The 21,914-nt window shown below is 40.5% G+C and overlaps 1 protein-coding gene across 2 annotated transcripts in view; it reads left to right on the top strand.

The window, feature by feature from the left end:
* Positions 1–323: 323 nt before the first annotated feature.
* The window catches only part of Evi5 (ecotropic viral integration site 5), an 84,842-nt gene continuing 63,251 nt past the window's right edge, over positions 324–21,914 (top strand). The window contains exons 1-2 of one of the 2 annotated variants that reach the window (XM_072297936.1): positions 9,498–9,834; positions 13,270–13,653. In XM_072297936.1, coding sequence (XP_072154037.1) covers positions 13,625–13,653 — 29 coding nt within the window. In that variant the 5' untranslated portion in view covers positions 9,498–9,834; positions 13,270–13,624. Of the gene's footprint in view, positions 545–9,497; positions 9,835–13,269; positions 13,654–21,914 lie in introns of those variants that run through there. The other variant, XM_019061993.2, reaches the window with a different exon arrangement.

The raw sequence follows: 21,914 nt of genomic DNA, 5'->3' as shown, positions 1-21,914 counted from the left end.
AAAGGACTCTCGAAGTTGAAGACATTTTCCGCAAAGTTGTTGCCATCTCCGACACAAAATTCTTTTGAGCATTATCTTTTTTAGGTCACGTCTGATCTAAAGCATCACTACCTATTACGAAAGTTAAAGCTAATACCCGCAGAAAAAAGACGCATCAAAGAAACTCTGCGGCGCGCGTGGTAGGTTGGAGAAGACACCGTCATTTCAAAAATGCCGCTCTCGGTTCCGTTTCAAATAGGGACTGGGGCATTGGACAGAGAGCGCTACAGGATCTTGAGGCTCGCGGAGTGTTACATCTTATATTTCTGTTGTTTATTCTTCTATGGTTATCAAGTTTCTCTTTTCACTGTTTACGTTTTGAATCCGTGGCATTTTTCGGTACATTTTGATTGATTTTTCGGTTTAACAGTTGAAAAAAGTCCTTGTCTTTAGCTCTTGCATCCTTTTCCGATTTGTGTGATCTTTAAGCGCCTGTGTTTATTTTCATCCGGTTGTTTCGATCTCTTTTGGTGTTGTTTTGCTTCCACCACAATTCTGTTTATAGGTAAGTGTTTCATTACTGATAAATGATTTATCCTGAGTACTTATGTAGGTCGGTTATCCTAAGTAATTCAGCATGATCTTACTATTCAGTCAGCAATCCGATCGCATATGCTAATGTTATTAGGTTATAGAAATATGACAGAATATCCTCATCTGTTTTCTCAGCACTATCATTTGTAAACAAACCTGTCTTAAAAACGGAACTTCATCAGATGAATTTGCCAAACTCTGGAAACATCGATCAAGAGTTTCAAAGAAAGCATTTCTAAATGTTAGCCCGCTTTTTAAAATTTTGAGTGCCAACACCATACTCGGTGGCTTGAAGTTTACTCATTTGGAGATTTCTTGCCGGAAGACTGAAAGCGCTGAGGTAGATGATCTACTCACTCATGGTTTTTTTTTTCGTGGTTTGACAAGAAATATTGTGGTTTTAGCTAGACCGATCAGCTTGATTGATCTCCTTATTCTCATGAAGAAGTTGTATGATCAGTATGCTTTTATTCTAACAATGCTTCCTAACACCGTATCTTTTGAGATAGACCTGCTTTTTAATAAAAGAATTACTGCAGGATGTCGGAGAGAAGATACTGTGGTTTAATGAAGCACTTCGGTAAAATGAGGCCTAAATAATATGGAAACCCTTGTTTGGGCTTTCTTCGTATTTCGTTGCCGGAGATTTTTTCAAGGTACTTAACCTACTTATCAGTGTGATTTTGAGGATGCTTCAATATGTGGCCCTGCCTCTAGTATACATAGAAAAATTGAATGCAGTTTATTTAAGAGGCGTTAAGGTCTTTTTCCAATCCATTATGATTACGGTTGGAGTGCATTTGTTCAATTTTACTTAACATAGGTAGAGATGTCGTTAGCTAAGTTGCCACTCGCTCACATTCTATTTGCAAAAGACCGCAATACATTTATCCAATTGGGATCAAGTATTGACTACACTCACGATTGGACTCCGGTCAGTCCTCGATCAATAGGTATTGGAAAATAACTTTGCGATCGGTTACAAGCGGACTTTACTTAAACAAGTGCCAACCCAGCCGACAACACTTCTATGTTGGAAGAAACTATATCCCAGGAAATGAGCAAGTACCTGTCACAAGAGTGTACCCATCAACAAATATTTTAGTTAAATTACCCATAAATAAAGAGAGTAGTAAATTTTCTAAGAGTAGGTAATTATAGCGATCAATTTGCACCATTAGTGGAATAGCACTCATGATTCGTTTATCAATGCCTTTTCATGTAACAGCTAATTGGAAGGAGTTTCCACTATCTGAAATAAATTTTTAGGCCATGTTGTCCAGTAAATATTAGTTTGACTGCAGATTAGTCGTTAAAAGGATGACTGTAGGTGTTTGGAAATATAAGTATAGAGAAGGTTGAAGATTTGATATTTTGTGTGACTTAGGACTTCACACATACGACTAAATAGCTTGAGACTTCAGTGAAATTTTCTGTGATTAGGTACATCATACATCCAGGCGAGGGGCTGCCTGAGTCCAACCCCCTCATTTCCAATGAGTAGTTTTATTTACAGAGTGACAAGTTCTTGAAAAGCCAGTAAATGAATTTTACTCAACCACAAAAAGCCAGGAAATTTTCCTTTGAAGCCTTTGGTTTTTTTTTTCCTGTGAAGCTATGTAAAAAGCTCCAATCAAGCAAATCTGCTCAAAAATCTGCTTTGCTAAATTAGAGTTGCGGCTCACAATCCCAGATTTTGCGAGTTTTTCTCAGATTCATCACTCTAAATCGACCAGAGCAAATTTCATGCATGCATAATTTTTTTAAATTTTAGGACACATGCTGTAGGGTATGATGTCTGTATTCTGAAAGAATAAAATATGTAAGTAAGCACATGGTTAGGCTTTCTTTTTATGATTTTTACAAAGCGTTCTGTTCGAAAAATACTCTCGGAATCTCACAAGGAGTTTCACGGTTTTGTCTAGGACGACAGAGGTTGAGCTCAAATTTCATCCCGAAGTCGAAGAAAATTAAAATTCAAGGGGAATTGTCACCCTGTTTCGCTAGATTATCGAGTGACCCCGAATGGGGGGGGGGGGGGGGTTATGCAGTGGAAAACAACTGAGCTTCAGTAAATTTTTAAAACCGCACTAAAATTGTTCTGAATCGCTGAAAAAAATTCTTAGGAGAGGAGTATCTATGTAACAATCCCCTCCCTTTATCCTCTCCACGACAGCGTGCTGTACTGCTGTGCTAAGGAAGAACGCCGTATGGGCCATCAGGCGTCGCCAAATTACCTTTGATAAAACACGAATTTCCTGGTAAACTTTTGAATATTTATTCCTTCTGATTTTTCAGATAATTTTGTTCGCAATTTTGCCTAAAGTTCCTGAAAATTTCAAGGAAAAATGGACGGAGTTAAACAGAAAGGAACCAAGCCACATCGGGATCGAACCGAGAAAAAGAGGTTTAAAGTTTGGCTCCTGCATAAGACTCAATGTAAAAAATAAACTTCAAGTTCAATTTCTGCAATATTTGCTCCAACAAAAACTTTGAATTTCTAGCGATAGATAGTAGAGCAGTGGTTGAGTTCAAAACCACTCATAACTCAATTTTTTCCAAAATGTGGGTTGGTTCCTTTCTGCTTAACTCAGTCCAAATATTCATAACTTTCCTGAAAAATAAACGTTTTATCGAAGGAAATTTGGCAACTCTCGAATGTTCATACGGCGTTCTTCCTTAGCACGGCAGTGTAAAGAATCGAACCAGTTACGTTGTTAAGCTCTTTGTTCCCGAAAACACAAATGCGACGGCATAGAGCCGTATTGTCCGTGCGTGATCCATTTAATGATCTATTACGTGTGCCTCCAGGTTGAGTCGTGCCCCGCTCTCATGCCTTTTCCTTTTTCCCGCGTCTCCTTCATCCTGCCGTCCTCCATGAAAACCACGTGTCCATACGGTTGTATCCGTTGTGCTTACGTGGTTCTTCAACAGCAGGCCTGAGTAGATATGTCTGTGCCCTGCGTGGGGCCATCGACCGCCAATTCTTCGCCGCGATCTGCACGATCAAGAGCACAACCGACGGTAAATCGATCTTAGTATACTGCCGTGCGAAGGGAAAAATCCGTATGGTCATTCAAAATCGTCAAATTCCCTTCGAACGATCACGAATTTTCGAGAAAATCTGTATATAATTTGTCTCCGATTTTTCAGAGAGTTCTGTTCGGAATTTGATCCGAAGTGTCTGAACATTTTAAGGAGGAATATTCATAACTTTCTTCGCAAATAAATATTTTCCAAGGGAAAATTTGATGAAATTTGTATGCTCATACGATATTTTTCCTTAGCATGGTGGTACAGAATAGAGGGAATTGGTTTTATAACGTATTGCTCAAAAAATAAATCATTTCGATCTCACACAAGATCTGCCTTTGAAAATTGCATAAAAATGTTTTATGATTCAAGCGGACACCAAGCGCGCAACTATTTGAACCCAGGTGCAGTAATGTGGTATCAGGCGAAAATGAAGGAAAATCCTAGCTTTTCACCTGTCTCAAATAACTGACGTTTATGAACGTAGGTATTTTGCTCCTATCGTGAAGTTTGAAAATTAAGCGCGCAACTATTTGAACTCTGGAGAAGGTATGTGGTATCACGCGAAAATGAAGGCAACGTTTGGCTTTTTGCCTGTCTCGAAGTACTGACGTTTATGAATGCCGCAATATTCTTGTGGAAAATCCCTAATTTCTATGTATTTACTGAACCGCTGTAAAAATCGCGTATTTCCTGCGATACTGAAATGAAAATTAAGTGCAATTTCTTTTGTTTATACGAAACCTCTGGATAAATGTGTATTTTTTTTAAGCCCACGCGATATTTGCACAAAAATGTTCTATAAACCAACACTGGTCAAAGCAGACATTACGCACACAACTATTCGAACTCCGGAATAGGTATGTGGTATAACGCGAAATTGAAGGAAAATATTGACTTTTTACGTGTCTCAAATTACTGACGTTTAAATGAATGCCGCGATATTCACTTGAAAAATATCTAAATGGAAGTAATGATACTTATAAAATTTATTTTCAGCACCTAATTGAAAAAAGGCACAATCCTGTGCTCTCTACTTACGTCGATGCTCCCTGCATAAAATGTCGCTGCATCACATGAGCAGAACCAAAAAATGTCAATCATTTGGACTGCATGTGGCAGAAAAGAACCGAACCATATTAGGTATTGCAAAATTTAATTTTGGTAATGTCATTTTTTTCAAGAGAACGTTTTTGCGGATTCCTTTGAAAAATTTACAGAATTTTCTTCGCACTACGCAGGAAATTCACCGAAATTCTCACAAAAACCCGCACAGCCGTTTTCATGTAAAACATTATTTTGCCCAATAAAATTTTGCAATAGCTGATGTGGCTTGGTTCCTTCCTGCCTAACGCGGCCCATTTAAAATACGGCAGACAAGTTGCTCCACGTAATAATTGCCTTTTTAACCGTGATGATAAATTTGTATTTTACTAGATAATGTCATCGATCTAAGTTCATGAGTTTGTCCTCTCGCTCATCTCGCACCTGAGTGAGATAAATTGCCCAGTGGCGTGGCGTGAATTGCGATATATCGATTGTTATGTAATTTAAACCTATGTTAAAGAATCGATTATGAAGGTGTTCGCTGCGAACACCCTGTTTTTCGATCCTTTTCCATAGGTTTAAATGGCAGATCATTCGATATATCGCAAAGCACGCCACGCCACTGAAATTGCCTGATGTGCGTGAATTTTGAAAACTTGGAGTGTAACGCGTGCAGTTGTGAGGCGCCCGTTGTGTGAGTCAATTTGACGTCATGCAATCGTATCGGCGTAACAACATGATGTGTATTTTGAGTCGAGGCACAAGCGTAATATCGACGTGGAAACAAGCGTAATGAGTAGTTTGATTTGGACTGTATTTGGCAATTCGGAACTATAAATTCTGGCCCGGTTTAAAAACAACGTCCGTGCCATTAGTCTCCCTATGCACATAATTGTTTTTTCAGATGAGCCAGAATTTATAGTTCCAAATTACAAAATGTAGTTCATTTAAAACGTTGCTTATTTCCTGTCATATTACACTGCATGAAGCCCGCTTAATCGAATGTTTTCTGGAAGTAATGTATGGTTTCTTTTGATTTTTTTGTTTGAAATTTCGAAGAAAATATTAGTATTCGCGCAAAAATAGATACACTATCGGAATACTTTCGAAAAGTAAAATATCAGCGGAAATTTTGACACACTGCGATCGATATATGTTTTTAATTTATTTCCTATAAATGCCCTCTAATCCTCTGTTGACGACGAAAACGTCCATATACGTCATCGTTCCTGGCTTACGACGTCGGGCGATCATGAAAGGGGGTGACCGCCCATGAAACAATTATGCCGCCTACATTTTAAGACGGGAATGTTGTCGCATATGTTTACAGTCGAAGCAAGATTCCAGAAATTTACAATGTCGCGATAAAAATCAGTTTTTTGTACCTCATCGACACAACAGGCAACGCCAGCATTAGGTAATGGTGTGGGAGAAACAAGCAAAGCGCCCTTAGTTAGTGTCAAATGCGACGAAAACTGTACGAATTCTAATTTAACTCCTGGATACAACTATTCGAACTCTACGGATGTCCGGGTTGCATACGCACGGAGTTGAAGGCGTTTTGATTGTCCAGGCACTCACCGCCTCAACCGCGGCGCCATCGGCTGCGGCGGGATTTATTTTACTGCGAGGATCCAAACGGGCACAGAGCTTTAAATTCTTCGTTTACTTTACAAAGAAATCTCCAAGGCACAAATAGTTGTTTACAGGCGTAAGTTGTAAGTATTTATTGTGCTTTTGTTTCGATATCACGGCGTGCGGAGCGCAATTGACCAAGCGACGTTTTCGAAGTATTAATGAAGAATTGATGACACTCTAAGGTCTTTGCAGTAAAGCTTGCGGCACAATGAAAGGAGCCTTTCAGAAAGGTTAAACACGAAATTTACGACTTTAACTATAAATTTTGATGTTAAATTCTTTACATTATAAATTGTATGGGGTACATTTATCTTTCAAGGAAATTTTACGAGAAAAGCAATAATGAAACCACTGTAACCCCTACGTTTCGTATTGACATCGATTTGAGCTTTTAATGTCTTCACATTCCGTCTGACCCTGTTTATTAACTCATTCTACTAAGCACCGCTGGTGAGGCGATTAGTGTCTCAAGTCAAAACGCCTGCGCTTCCGTGCGTATGCAACACGGACATCCGTAAAGTTCGAATAGTTGTATCCTAGAGTTACAATGTTCGCTGCATTTGAAACAAACTAAGGACGCCTTCGCCTTGCTTGTTCCTCTTAAATCGTAACTTTTTTTCAGTGTTCTGTGATCATCCCAAGTGTACATACTGTCGGAATTCATCTACTTTAAATACTGCGCGTTGACCTCAATTGTCGCACATCTTACGTTTTGTCCTCTTCACAACTAATAAAGTCCTAATGAGACAAAGTAATGGCCAGAAATTAATCGCCAAAAAATTAAAATAACGATACAACCGCACCCGTTGTGCTTATATATCAGACAGATTGAGCAGTATTGATTTTTTCCAAGAACGGGTCAAATCTGGAATAAACCTTTCCTTTTGGGAAAATTGCCTCTCTGATTAAGCGAGAGGCTAGATACCACTATTTTAACCTTGCCGTCGCTCAAATTGCATATGCATTGAATTGAAGGAGCACTCTATCTAGCACCAGCTGCTTCTTTAATGCTTAGCATTTGCTCTTGCGCTTGGTATAGAACGGAGCATGGCGAGTTCACGCCATCGCGCCTTCAATTTTGCGCACGCAACACGGACATCCATCAAGCACGAATAGTCGCATCTCTGCGCCGTTATCAACACGCGTCCTCCAGTTTGCCATATTGGGAGCTGTGTGCATCGATGATCAAAAAGCGAAACCACGTACCTCCGTTGGTGAAGTCGCAGACTCCTTTTCATAATTTATTTTTTCTCTTGGAAACCAGTCAACGCAATTTCTTGAGAACTCCTTTGAATTTTTCTTCCCTGTCGGTAGAATACTCTGTTCAGATTTCAAGCTCTAAAGTTGGCTTGTTTTTCTTCGATTAAGTAAAAACGGAGCGGAGATTTGGAAACATCGCAAAGGAGATACGCGGTGTCGCACTTTAGCTGTCGACATCTATATACCTTTTCAAGTTCACCCGTCAGAATAGTGACGTCCCGTGTTTACGGAAAACCATCGCCGATCTTCATCACTTGTCTGTCGTAGTTTGTTTATAAACAAACCGTAAATGCTCACATAATGGAATTTTGGTTCCTTTCTTTAGTGCTTGATTCTGTCTGCGTTTTTTTTCCCATTGCGTATAAACCCAATCTCATAATTTTCAAAACCTGAATTTTTGTATCTCGTTTCATCGTTTGGTTTTCCCTTCATCAGTTCCTGGCTTCAAGTGAAAATTTTGAATGGAAAGGCAATGTTTGCACGTGCCCTAGCCAAACCTTAGCATGGAATCGGGATGATCCTTCTTAATGTTTTTTCATTTAAGCGACAACAAGGTCGAAGATATTGCAACACACACCTTTCGCTCTCCGTGCGAAAGGCTCATCGAAGATATTAAAGTGGTGGATCCAAGAAAGGCTGCGAGGAAAGTTATTTTAGAAAGTCGAGTTTGAAGAAAACCTCACGGGGTGCGACTCAATTCGCAGAAGTTTATAAAAATACCTCACATCTCGATATGTTTAGCAAGTTTAACATGTCTCTTTTAAAGCAGATAAAGCACTGATAACCTATGGTTTTGTTTTAAAAATGTTTAACATAAACTGAGTTTTGTTTTACAGCATTGTCAAGTATACTTACTTTATAGCATAATAACATGGCTCTTCATGTGTCAAAAAGGAACATTCTGCATCTGCAGCGCCGAAATCAACTTTGAAGTTGTAGGCTAAAATTTGTATGGTTTCGATTTCCCATGTTATTTTCCATAAGGAATTCACAAGTGGTCGTCGGGTATCTGATTGGCTGAAAAGCGAACGCGGGAAGATTAGGCCGGGATCAGGCGGTCCCGTTATTTCCCTATTCAATGCGAGCCCTTAATTTCTCGATCAACCCCGCGGCCCGCGTGTTTCCACCCTTTCATCGGGCTTTTATTCGTCGCCTCCCAGGAGGAACTCAATCAAGCGTCTTTTTTGACAATCTTTCTCTCCTCATCTTTCTTTACTCCTGTATTTCCTTTGGTTTTCAGCACTTTTGCGGTTGGGTTTTTTTTTTTTTTTTTGGGATTATTTCTCCGGAAAAGTCAATATTTCCCGGCCGTGATGAAAAGAACCAGCTCCCAACCGGTACACTTCGGAACCTGGGTGTCTAGAAGTCCTGAAATAGCACTGATTTTTGAAGGGCGGTCCGGAAGTACTGAAAAAGCGCGGAATTCCGCAAAAAGGTCCGAAATTTTTTAAATTTGCTGTCATTTATATTGTAATTTGAGCGAGAAATTCAAATTTTTGAAATTTTTCGAATCTCGTCAACTGGATGCACTGAAAAAGAATTGAATTTTTCTGTTGAGGAGGTACTGAATTTCTTGGGAATGCACTGATAGAGTACTGATTTTTGGCCAGCCTGTTTTAGTAGACACCCTGGGAACCCACGGGAATAAAATCCGGCGACCGAGTGAACGACCCGTTGACGTTGACCTTTAAACCGGGGGCACCCGGCAGAAGCCCCAGCTCCTCGACCACATCAGAACCATAATCTAGTCCATCACCATCACCCAGCGCAGCTCCCGATGACTGCCGGAATCCGTGTCGGCGTTCCTCTTTCCGGCCTCAACTTCCAGCCCGCGAAGGGAGGCGGGGGCAGGGGGAACCGCGAGCGGCCGCAGAAGTAGTGGTGGTGGTATTTCAGCGGCTGCGGCGGCCGCCTTTCGTTTCGCCCAGTTCGGTTCTTCGCGTCCTCGACGTCGTTGCTCGTCGTGCCTCGGTCCGCTAGTCCGCTCCTTCGCGGTCCCGTTGCGTTCCCCGCGCTTGCGTCCGTACCGTGCTCCGTAGCCGTATCCGTATCCGTGCCAATCTGGCCGGGAATTTTCGAAGTGAAACCTCCGTTTTTTGAGTTTCTACGACGGCTGTGAACGTTTCGGTTCTCTCGTCCAGGGCGTTTTGGTCCCTGTAGTGTGCTGAGTATTTGTAGTTTTTTCAGTAAGATTCGTGTTGGATCTGTTACGATCAGGACGAATTCAGTGTTGTTGACCCGTGTGCGCTCGAAATCGGTGCGGTTTTGTTCCGTAATTTTACCGTAATTACTTCATTCGCTATTCTTTGTTGCGTTTTTATGCGCACTGAAAAAAAGTATGGTAAATTTTATCAGGAGTATGATAAATCCTCTCATGAGTCCACTTGATTTTTGAAATGGAGATACTACAGTGTAAACATAATCAGACATCTAGCAGAATTAACATACTTTTGATGAATTCGATTGGAGTTACGGTATTTTTTACATAGAACCTGTTGTTATTACCATGCTCATACCTCAAACCATACTTTTTTTTCAGCGTGCAAGAAAGTACAGCAATCGCTGGAAATAGTTGCATTTTAAATCAAACGAAGTTCCCATTAAAGAAAAATATTGACAGGACTACTGTCTTTTTTTTAAACGAGAAAACAAGCTCTTGAGAAATCAAAAAAGTGGTACAGAATAAGTAGTTTGCGTGTACCTATTTAAAATAATTTAAGTCGTCCCCCCCCCCTCTCTTTTTTTTCAATTTTAATTCTATACTTTTTTTCGAATGATGGTTATACACTATACAGCGAAACCACGTATCTCGATTTGCGACGTTGTAGATTTTCTGTCATTTTCCTCTGTCGAAGGATAATTTTTTTTCTTTTGCCTGATTTTGCTTGTACCAAGTGTTGCGTGATCTTTCTGTACCCTTTCTTAATCATGGTCTGGCAATTCGTTTTGTACTGTTTTGTACTAAAATGTTCAGGTATAACATACTTTTTTGGAAAGAATGAAGGAATAAACGTAGAAATTTGAAAGACCGCTGTATCGAGATACGTTTTTTCGTTGTTCCACCGTCACGTGAAAAAATGTATGGTCATCGGATATCTGGTGGATATAATGACAGAGTAATGCTTCTGTGAAATCTCATCACCGTCCGTCATTAAGGCGTATGGCTGTTCAGATGTGCGGAAATTTTCAATGGTTGTTCAAAGGTCCAGAAGCCCGGAAAATGAGGAAAAGTTAGGAGGGAAAGCTCCATCCTGGGATTACATGGAAATATCAGGACATAAGATGAAAAAGACTGAACTCTCTCTTCTTTAGTTCTTTCGTGATTTCCCTCTATTCTTTTTCCCACTTTTCCCTCTTCTTGTCAGTTCACATCATACGTCCTATCACATATTCTTTCCGTTAACCTTTTAAGAAAAAAAAAACGCAAAAAACAATCACACCCCCAATCAAGCCTAAAATAAAAGTACTGATTATTTGGTGTTTTCTGCACCCTCATTACTTCTTTTCTGTTCTTTTTTCCTTTCTTTTTTCTGAGATTTTTCTAAAATTCACGTTTAGGATTCTTTTAAAAGTGTAAAAAAATTCCTGTATTTCTATGATCAGATTATACATACTATTATTTCTTCTTCGTTAGTTCCACAAGTAAATAAAATCGCAAAGAAAATAATCATCTTGAGGCAATTTAGTTCCTTCAGACGCATTGGCCATCAAGGCGATGTGGCCCTCTTTTTCCCGAAGGTAGTGGTGTGCAAAAATGGAAATTTCTTTTCTTGTAATTGCATTAGTCTTTCAATTTGACTTCCTCCACTTTCAGAACAAAAAATTCCTTCGCATGACAGTGGAAAAGGTCCGTAAAAATATCTAAACTGCATCTTTAATGTTGATCATTTATAAATCCAGGCAAGACAAGTAAGGGCGGTCACAACAGTCTAGTGAAAAATTAAAATACCCCCACATGTATTTTGTCGAGTACTTTGTCATTGCGTAACATACTCCCACCACGAACATTAACCAACGCAACTCTCCGTTTCACCGGAGAAACTTCAAATAATAATAAATCGCTCTCAGTCACCCTAATCAGTCTGAAGAAGGCGTGGAAGAGCAGTTACCTTTAGTTTGTTCACAAGGTGGTATGCCTTTGACCTTGGTATTACTTTATTTGAATTTTATAGCCTCTTGGGCTCAGTCTTTACCTCAGTGTTGCCAATTAAACTATCGAGTCACCTTAAATGGGAGTCGAGAATCAGAAAGTTCATGTATAAACATAAAACCTTCTCGCACTCACGTTGTTTTTAAAAGAAGAAAATAGGAAACTCTTTGAGTAGAGACGTGAAGGATAAATAGTAATTAGTTTTAAATCTCGAGCCGGTACGGAAGAAGAAAAATTTGAATAACAAATTTTCCGACAGCATTGTTTAGAACGCGCAAGGACAATGAAGCATCCAGAAAGATATCAAATTTCGTGTGAGAGAAACAATATGTCCGTAACAATGTCTCTGTCAAATCATAATTATATGTAAGTAATATGCAATGGCATGCGCTGTGTTCGCACCGAAGATGGTGCCGTCGCGCCTGTCTTCAAAAAGACTAACCATGTAAACAAGCATTTCTGTTGGTTACTTGGTTCGTTGCCAACCCATTCGAGAGCGAAAGTTGCCTGACCTGACCTTACAAGAGACTCGTTAAAAGTCGAAGTTGGTCGGTTAAAGTTTGATCGAAATGCCAAATGGTGACAAAAATGAAACTGATAAAAAAAAAAAGTCACTCGGCTATCGCATCGGCCGCATGAGTTGATTGCAATAGTTACTCTGAACCCGGCGTAAAGTCTTACCTGGGAAAACAACATTGAAAAAAAAAAAAAAAAAACTCCGGCCGTGCATGGAAGCCGTACTTACGGGCTATATAGACATACCGTCCGCGTTTCGGGCTCTAAAATGCCGAAAGTTCCGGGCGTAGCAATCGGAGAAGTCGAAGCTACGGCTCCAGCACCCGGAACTTTCGGCCTCTGAGCCCGGAACGGACGGTATATCCATTTAACCCGTAACTTTTTTCTTCAATGAAAGGACATTCGACAGGAGTTTTGCATTTGACAATTTTGTTCACTGTCGAAACCGTGGCTCGGTGACAGAGGTCATCAAATTTGTCCAGTTTCTCTCGTCGGTGGTTCATGAGACCGCACCGGACAGAAGTTCCGCACATTGAAACAGAACGCGCTGGAATTAATTTGATCGGGAAGAAAAAAGGTATTCAACAGGTTGCCTTACAGGCGCAACAGGAATACTGCTAAGGAAAAGTACCGTATGAACATTCGAATGTAGCTTTTCCTCCGATAAAAAATAGTCAATTTTGAGTCGAGTCATGGATATTTTCTATTGAGATTTTTAGTGCAAACCTCGGAGACAAATTTACAAATTTTAAGGAAGTACGGTTTTTATCGGCAAAACTCTGGCAACGTCTAGATGTTCACCCGCGCATTTTTCCGCAGCACGGAAAAAAATAATTGATAGAGCATCGAAAGAAGAAGTTCCACTTACAGTATTGCTAGGAGGTGAGATGAGGGTCAATCTGTGTCTCTCTTTTCTCCGCGCCGTTTTTTAGCTATTTGGAGAAAAAAATTGTTCTAAAAATTCCCTTCATCGTTCACAATTTTCCCCCTTCTTTTTAGTATTAGTCAGGAGCATTGCTCCTACACCTGTTGTGTCAACAAATTTTGCACAGCTTCCAGAAAGCGCAGACGTCCCGTTTATTTGTGCAGTTGTGTCGGCCCAGTTTTTCTCCTCTCTTACAATCGTTCGGTTGTGTCCCAGCGTAAGTGACGTCATCCGTGGCAGTGTGAACGGGCCTTTGGTCAAGTGTCGCAAACGCAACGTACGTTCGCAGTGGTATCGATTGATACCCGATATCGGTGGTGACAATCGCGGTAGTGACAGTGCTTACGATCGCACAAAAAAGGATACCTGGAAACACTTGAGACTCCTCAATCAGGCATTGAGTTTTATGCCGCCATTTTACAATCCAGTTTCTCCCGGTGATTCGCCTATGGAGTGACACCGGTTCATCGACGTTCGATCTGATGGCAGCCATGGCTCCGGCTATGATTAGGTAGGCCACTCTTGATTTTCAAGGTTTTCTATCATCGATCATTAAATCTCTATTTGATTTCCGCAGTTTTAGAAAATCGCTTAAAGCCCAAGCTTTCGTGACATATTTCTATGTCGTTTATTGATGTCTTCCAAGCTAACGACCGTGGCTGAGAAACCTTTCCAGAAAAACCAGAAATGTTTAGCTTTGTCATTCGACATTTTTTGAACAATTTGTCTAAAAATTGTTGTAAAACTGTCACAAAGTTGTCAGTAAAATTGTTAAGAATTTAGATGATGATTGTGAAATGTTCATTAAGTTTTAAATGCATACGCAATAGAATTTTCAAAATGGTTATCACTGAAACAAATTTTTCTTGGGATATTATTTTGACTCAAAGTTTCGTTTCATGTCGACAAAATTTGGGGCTTTAAGTTAAAAAAGCGTCCTTTGGCTATCGTTAAGTTTAAGCTAGTAAAACAATAACAAAACAACGTTTATTTAACTGAAAAACCAAATTTTGTCGACAAAAAATGAAGCTCTATAAGTCAAAATGATATTTCAAGACAATTTTTTTCCAGTGATTGTCAGAAAGTTTTCTTGACGTTCAGTTTTTTATTTTTTTATTTTTTTTTAGTTGAAATCGTTTATTTACTGTTTATTTTCTGTAATAATATTTTTTAATTTTGTCTTGGTTGACGCCTGACGTCCGTTTTCTTCTCGGAAAATTCATCAGCCTTGCTCGGAGATGAATGAACTTTCCATTCTTCTTGGACGTCATCATTTTTCGGAATGTTTACTAAATACCTGACATTGGTCGCCGTATCATTCACGCGCGACAATATTTCCTACTAAACAAACTTACCATCAAACAAATGTGACCTTCTGCGTTTTCGCGTATTACACATTTATCCTATTATCAATCGATTGCGTATTGTTGTCACTCCTTGAAATATTTTGACGGAAATTGCAACAGTGGTTTGATTCACGGGGAAATCAAAACACCTGTAGTAGCCAGTCCAAAGTAAAAATGTTCATATCTTAGATAGGAGTTGACTAAAAAACACAAGAAAAACGGGTAACCAAATAAAGCTAAAAAACAACAAAAACGTTGAGCCTGGGACGTTTCAGGGTAATTTCAACCCCCTCCTCGACCAGAAAACAAACATCTACAAATAATTAAAAAAATCACAGTACCTACGCCCTCATTTAGTTTAGATATTTTGATGTTTTTAATGTTTGACGTATTTTTGTTTGCTGGTCGAGGAGGTGGTTGACACCACCCTGAAACCTTCCATGCTTTATGCTTTGTTGCTTTTTAGCCTTGATTACTCGTTTTCTTGTGCTTTTTAGTTAAATTATTCGGGTTACTTTCGTGTATCGTTGGTGGGAGTTGATTTCAGTGATTTTCATTGTATTCATTGTGCTCTGCAAGACATTTTGCTTAGGATATACACTGGTAAAAATAACCTCTTGGTTCAAGAGTGCAGTTTCTTGTCGCCAGATTTAAGAGTCTGGACTCTTGTTTCAATGCAAAATCCGCTTGAATCAATGCAAAATCCGCTTGAAACTAGAGTTCAAGACTCTTAAAACCGGCGACAAGAAACTGCACTCTTAAGTCAATGGACCATTGCATTGGTCCAAGAGGTTTTTTTTTACCGGTGTACCTGTATACAAATGCTTAAATTCGTTCTTATTGCCTCGCTGAAATTGAAATAGAACTATTTCGTTTGAACTAAAATCCCTCGCGCCCATGTAACAAGTAAGCTTTACCGGTTTCAAACGCGGAGTCTTCAATTATGACGGAATCAGACTCGTCGTGCGAGTCCAACTCGAAGACTCGTTATGCCGCCGGAGTAGCTTCTCTTCCATTTCCGCAATCCCGCTCGTTTCCCAAAGGAAACCGCTCAAGACGAGGAATGCGCTGCCCCTCGCTCAGCAGAAACAGCGTATCTGCGATGAATATTAACCGCACTTACGCGGTTTCGACCGAAGACGACCTCCGAGAAGGAGCCGGAGCGCGGAGGGACGTCCCGAGATTGTATCAGGATCTTAAGCGAAACCGGAAGACGATCGGCGCACTCTTTCTCACGCTCGGGAAAGTCCGGTCTCCTGGAGTCCAATCGGATTCAGCAGGGAAGAATCAACCTTATTTTCCCGAAAAAAATAAAGTTTTTGAGTACCTAGATATAACGAAATTTGTAAAAATTGGAGCAGAAATGTGAAGTAGTGCATGGAGTAATATCCCATGGTATGTAATGGTATCGCAGGGTGTCTACAAGTCCGGAATTTCCGGAAAGTCCGGAAATAGTACTGATTTTTTAAGAGCGGACCGGAAGTATACTGAAAAAGTGCGAAAATTCTGCAAATCTGTCCGGGGTTTTCTTCATTTTTTGTCATTTTTGTCGCAATTTGAGCGGGAAATTCAAATTTCGTCAATTGGAGGTTCTGAAAAAGTACTGAATTTTTCTGTTGAGGAGGTACTGAATTTTTTGGAAATGTACTGAAAAAGTGCTGTAAAAGTACTGCTTTTTGGCCAGTCTGTTTTAGTAGACACCCTGTATCCTCAGCAGTGCATGTAGCTAAAAGTCTTTTATACTCGGTTTGGTTCACTGTAGAAGAAATACGGTCGTGGAAGCCGTACTTACGGGCTATATAGACATACCATCCGCGTCTCGAATCCAGAAGTCGAAAGTTCCGGGGGGCAGGACCCGGAGCAATCGAAGCCACGGCTCCAGCACCCGAAACTTTCGGCCTCTGAACCCGAAACGGACGATATGTCTATAAAGCCTGTAGTTTTTTTTTCAATGTTTGACTTTAGGTTGTATGAACTGAGGATGGTCACATGAACTGAAAGCCGATACAATATATCGTCCTTTTGGTTCATATAACTGAACTTTTTTTCTTCATGTAAGCAGTAGTGAAAATACCACTAAAACTAAAAACCACTTTGGTGTAATTTGTTATACTTTTTTTCACTGTTCAGTGTTGAAAACCGTAGAGCGATTTAATGATTATGCGGGGCGATGAACTACGCATCAGCCACGCGGTTCACTGCGTATTGCATTAGCCTTAATTTCAGGAACTGAACTCCACTAGTCACGCATTTACTGTTTTTATTCAAAAATCACCATCGTAAATTAAGTTAATTATAGAGATTATCAGCCAATTCGAGAGTTTGACACAAACTCGAGATTGGCGTAGGAAGATGAATAATTCCTAACGTTGACTTCAAAACCTTCAGCGGAATTTCGAGATTCACCAAGAGGTATCCGACGCGATCTTAGATCGGCACGATTTGAACTACGATTATCGACATTAAGCAACAGTCCCGATCGTTAGACGCTGCGCTGGAGCTGAAATCGCGGTGGCCATGGTAGCCACGAGCGAAGGTTATGGTTAAGCAGGGCGTCACCCTAACGGGTTGCCACGTACCAGCGAAAATAAATGGAAAGAAATCATAGCTCTAGGCTCCTCCCTAAAATTTTCCGTCAAACCAGATCAATTGGAGAACATTTTGCAATTTGGAACTATAAATTCTGACTCCTCTGGAAAAACAGTCATGTGCAGAGGGAAACTAAAGGCACATTCGTTGTTTTTAAACCGGGCTAGAATTTATGATTCCAAATTGCAAAATGTAGTCCAATTTCAAGTCATACAGTCTGAAACGTCAGATTTCAGGAAAAGTTTAGTGAGCTTTCTTTTCAGTCGATCTTCCAGAAGAAAGGACGGAACCTTGATAATGTTCCAACGCTAATACTTTTTGATCCAGATTAACTCAGCCGTTCGACCGTGAGGCGAAGCGAAATAAAGCCGTAGCTTTTAACCATAAAAGAACATTCGTGGCACTCACCCAATCAGACACAATCCGGTTTCGAAGATTTCTGTAGCCCGACGTCGACATAATGGCGCGGATTTTTTTCGGATAGAAAGTTGACTGTCGGAGCTCTCTGTACCCGACTGACGTTTGACGAGATGACATCTCTGTAAAAAAGTGGAATAGAAAAGACCGGACAAAAGTCACATTTGAAAATAGTACGATTTAATAGAAAGTCGTGTGCTAATCAATGGAACAACTGTTGATGTTTATGCTTTTCCGATAAAATAATTTGTTTGTCCAACCTCTTTCTCCCAGTTCTACCAAACAGAGGAAAAAGCCGTGCACAAAGTTGTCAACAGACTTTTAACGACAGGGTATCAGATTTTAGCTGAAATATTGATTTCACTGCAATTTTTTGACCAGACGCGAATTAATTACCGTTTAGAGGCACAATTATTTAGCCGTTTCTTTCCTATGGTTTCCATCTCGTAACCCCTAAAGTTAAGCTGAAAGTATCCTCATGCTAATAATTTTATTCATTGGCAACGATTAGTCAAATCGAACAAACAATTTTTGTCAAATTGACTCGGGAAGTTCAATGCACACTTACATTAAGTGTATCGCATGCTTACTTTGTGAAAAGACTATCGTTAACTGCAAAAGTCTGTCGTTCGTGAACCATGCGAATATTTTATTAGGGCGTTCAATTCAAGCAGATTTTGGTTTTAGATGCGTGTCATCAAATTCCTTATTCATCAAGAGAATTTGTCATCGGAATTGCATAATCCTCCATGAAAATTAAGAGCTCGGAGAATTACTTACAAACCGCCAACACTACATCCTCCGAAGCTGGAAGGAAGAAAATAAATCTCGAATGAAAAGGATAGTGCCCATGAACTTTTCGGTGAGTTCGACAACTCAGATGCATCATTGCCAATTTACTCGCAAAACTATGTGCAATGGATGGTTTTTTTTTTTTTTTTTTTTTTTTTTTTTTTTTTTTTTTTTTTTTTTTTAAACGAGGAAAGGTCTAGTTTTTAGGGAACTTGGGCTCTTTTGAAACTGATATTCCCGCAAATTGCTTTTTTATCGACCACAGTGGGCTGATTATTGAAATTGATAGACAAAGCTACAGACAAAGAAGGTATATGAAGTACGGAGCGATCCTATTGGTTGAAATGGGTGGTTCCTAAGACTAAAGGAGAAAAAGATATACTAATTTTAAGGTCTCTCGTGGGTCGCCGTTAGTTACTCTAGTACCAGCTCACAGACGCCAAATGCGCCTACATAATCGGCCATGGCGCCTAAAAAATGAAGGCTCTGCGCCAACGTGGTCCCTAAAAATCTGGATTTTCACAGGAAGTCACATAAAGAAAGAAAAACAAATCTATTTGAATTGAAAAAACTCAGAATTGTCAGCACTACAAGTGAAAGCTTGCTTTTTCTATTCTTCACGATTTCATTCTTAGTGCTTTTGTCTTCCCCAAGTCACAGCTACTTGCTAGTTTTGTTACGAAAACATCTTGTGTCTAACTTTTCACTAAATGCGCCCTAATATATAGGCAAAAAGTCAATTCGGCCCCTAAAAAATCTTTTATGGTGCCTAAAAATAGGGCTTGATGCGCCACATGGCTCCTAAAACTCAAAGGTGAGTTTCGAACACTGTCTAGCACCCACCTCCTTTGTTTATCGCAAGCACCCGCTTCCACCTATAGGATCCCTCCATATCCTTTTTGTCTTCTTTGTCTTTAGCTTCGTGTATAAATTTCAATAATCAGTCCGCAGGTTGTCACGAAAACAGAGGGTATCCTTTTGCGTTAACGCGGGCCTGTCGAATTATTCTCTCTCGTTTTATTTCTTTCACTTTCTCGTCGCTTTTATTCAGCGACGCTATGGCGACATTGGGCGGCGCGCCGCGACGTCAATAGTCTCTTTAAGGTCGCAATCGAAGCCTGTCACGATCGACACTTTAGTCCATTACTCCGTTCGAAATTGCATTCCTTCGCGACGCCCCCCCCCCCCCCCCCCCCGCGTCATTTGCCCTCCGCGAGCAAATCGCGGTAGCATTGAATCCGTCGCATTTTCGCTCGCAAATTTGTTGAAAGTAACGTGGAGGTATTACGAGTGCTGTGTGTATACCTTGTCCACAGAAGCGGGGAGAGTAAAGCATGATGGAATCCCCTTCCCCTTAGTTCATAATAATGGAGAGAGAGGCCAAAAAAAGAGAAGGGGACAGAAGGGAAAAGAATAAAAGTGCATGGAGAGATATCGAAATGAAGTGTGGAGTGCGCACTATTCCGGATCCTTTACAGCCCCCCCAAAAAGTTGAATGATATAAATTCCCGAACCAATTACCCTCCAAATGTCGGGTGTCAGTCCTAAAATTGTCACGAAAACTTGGTAGAAATGTACCATGCGGCAAGAAATGATGAATATTGGCACTCCATTTTCATCGAAAAAGAATGTTGCATGGTGACCGACAGTCATCAAATAGTCTGTTTTGATCGTCTATCAAGACCTGAAAGTTTCGATAGACGATCTAATTCCTGAACCGATTACCTACCATCAAAGTGTCGGGAGTCATCAGTCTTAAAATCATTTCTTTTCATAGTTTTAAAATGAAAACTTGGCCGAAATGTTTCGTGCGGCAGGAAATGATGAAAGTTGGCACCCCATTGTGATACAAATTTGACGGCCCGTCCAATTTTGATCACGGAGGGCTGTAACTGTCAGTCATCAAGTAATCTACTTTGATCATAATTTGTTCGGAATTTGATCGTGTATCCAGACCTTATTTTGGTCAAAATGGATTGCCAGTGCCATCATCAGCCAAGTAAGTAAACTATCCTAGAACTGATGACACCCGGAATTGGATCCGGAATTTGTTCGGAATTTGATCGTGTATCCAGATCTTATTTTGATCAAAATGGATTGTCATTGCCATCATCAGCCAAGTTTATAAACTATCCTAAAACTGATGACACCCGGACTTTGATCGTCTATCGAGGTCTTCAGGTTGACCAATTGCTCATTTTTTCGGTCATCAGTCGAGTCTAAGCGTCGACTTCCGGAAGTAACTTTTACACGGTGGGGAAGATCTCAGTTCGGGGTCTTTAAAATATACCGTACCCGGCAACGTTGTCCAAGCCCTAAGAGATAAATATTTCAGGCCTAGGCTAAGACCCGGAGTCCACTGTGTCGGGCATCAACCTCGGCGCGTTCCGAGTCGGACCCAAGACAGCGGTTTCGTGTGACTCATCGGGAGGCCCCGCCGCGCCCCGCACCGGTGAAACTTATGACCCATTTACGCTCCAACTGTGTACACTACCTGCGTGTTTACCTGCGCGCCGAGTTTTTTTGGGTATTAATTAGAAACCTCCCGACGACGCGGAGACGAGGTTTATGGCGAATCCACCCCCTTCTCGAGCTAATAAAATTTCCGCGCAAAACAAATTAAATTTTTTCGGACCCTTGACCGAATTTCGTCGGAAAAAGTGGTTTTGCGCCCAGGCTTAAGATCGAGCGACCTAATCTTAAGAGCGTCTTAGCAGTATAGATCGGTCCAGTAGGCTGAATATTGAAATTGATAGACAAAGCTATAGACAAAGATGACGTAGGGGGTATAGAGCGATCCTATCGGTTGAAATGCGTGGTTCTTATAGAGTAAGGGAGAAAATGATGGACTAACTGTCGGGTTTCTCGTGGGTTGCCGTTAGTTAGTCTGTTGCCTACTGCATTTGTCCATTGCAACCACCAGCTTCTACCAAAAGGTTCCCTCCGTATCCCTTTCGTCATCTTTGTCTATCAATTTCAGTAATCGGCCCGCAGACCCGTCTTGAAAGTATATACGAGTACGAGTTCACAGAAACGACTATTTTCGGTTAGGGGCCATCCCTAAATTACGTAACGCTCTAGGGAGGAGGGAGTCGAGGAGAGCGTTACGCCTTTTTGTCTTTATGAGTTACCGGATAGGGACCTACGTTATACCAAAGCGTTACAAGGGGGGGTGAGGGACCATGAATGCCGGAAAAGTGCGCTGAGTAATTTAGGGACGGCCCCTTGTGGAACCATTACCGCAAAATAAGTATGGTAAATTCAAATAGTAATAGTTATACTATTTGGTGATAACAACTAGAATTCTGGTAGTATTCACCAGACCTCTGGTGATACTTACCACAATATGGTAAATGCTACTATAGAGACTGGTGTTTATTATCATACTCGTATCACTGTGCCAGATTATGGTAAAATCTACCATATTTTTTTCAGTGATCGCATGGAGAAAAAAGAGCGACGTTCAAGGCTACATTTAGTATTCTGTACTTGAGTTCTCTGATCCCCGATTTTTTAATTTTTCGTTACGGTTAATTCTACCGTTCTACACGGCCGATTTCATGAATTTTGCGACTACCCATATTTGCCACCATTCTGGATCCTAAGGAGTCCTATCAGGATGAGAGCT

The sequence above is a fragment of the Bemisia tabaci genome, chromosome 3 (assembly GCF_918797505.1).
Source record: "Bemisia tabaci chromosome 3, PGI_BMITA_v3".
Taxonomy (NCBI): Eukaryota; Metazoa; Arthropoda; class Insecta; order Hemiptera; family Aleyrodidae; genus Bemisia; species Bemisia tabaci.
The sequence above is the reverse complement of the archived record's forward strand: the minus strand, read 5'-3'. Positions and strand labels throughout refer to the sequence as shown.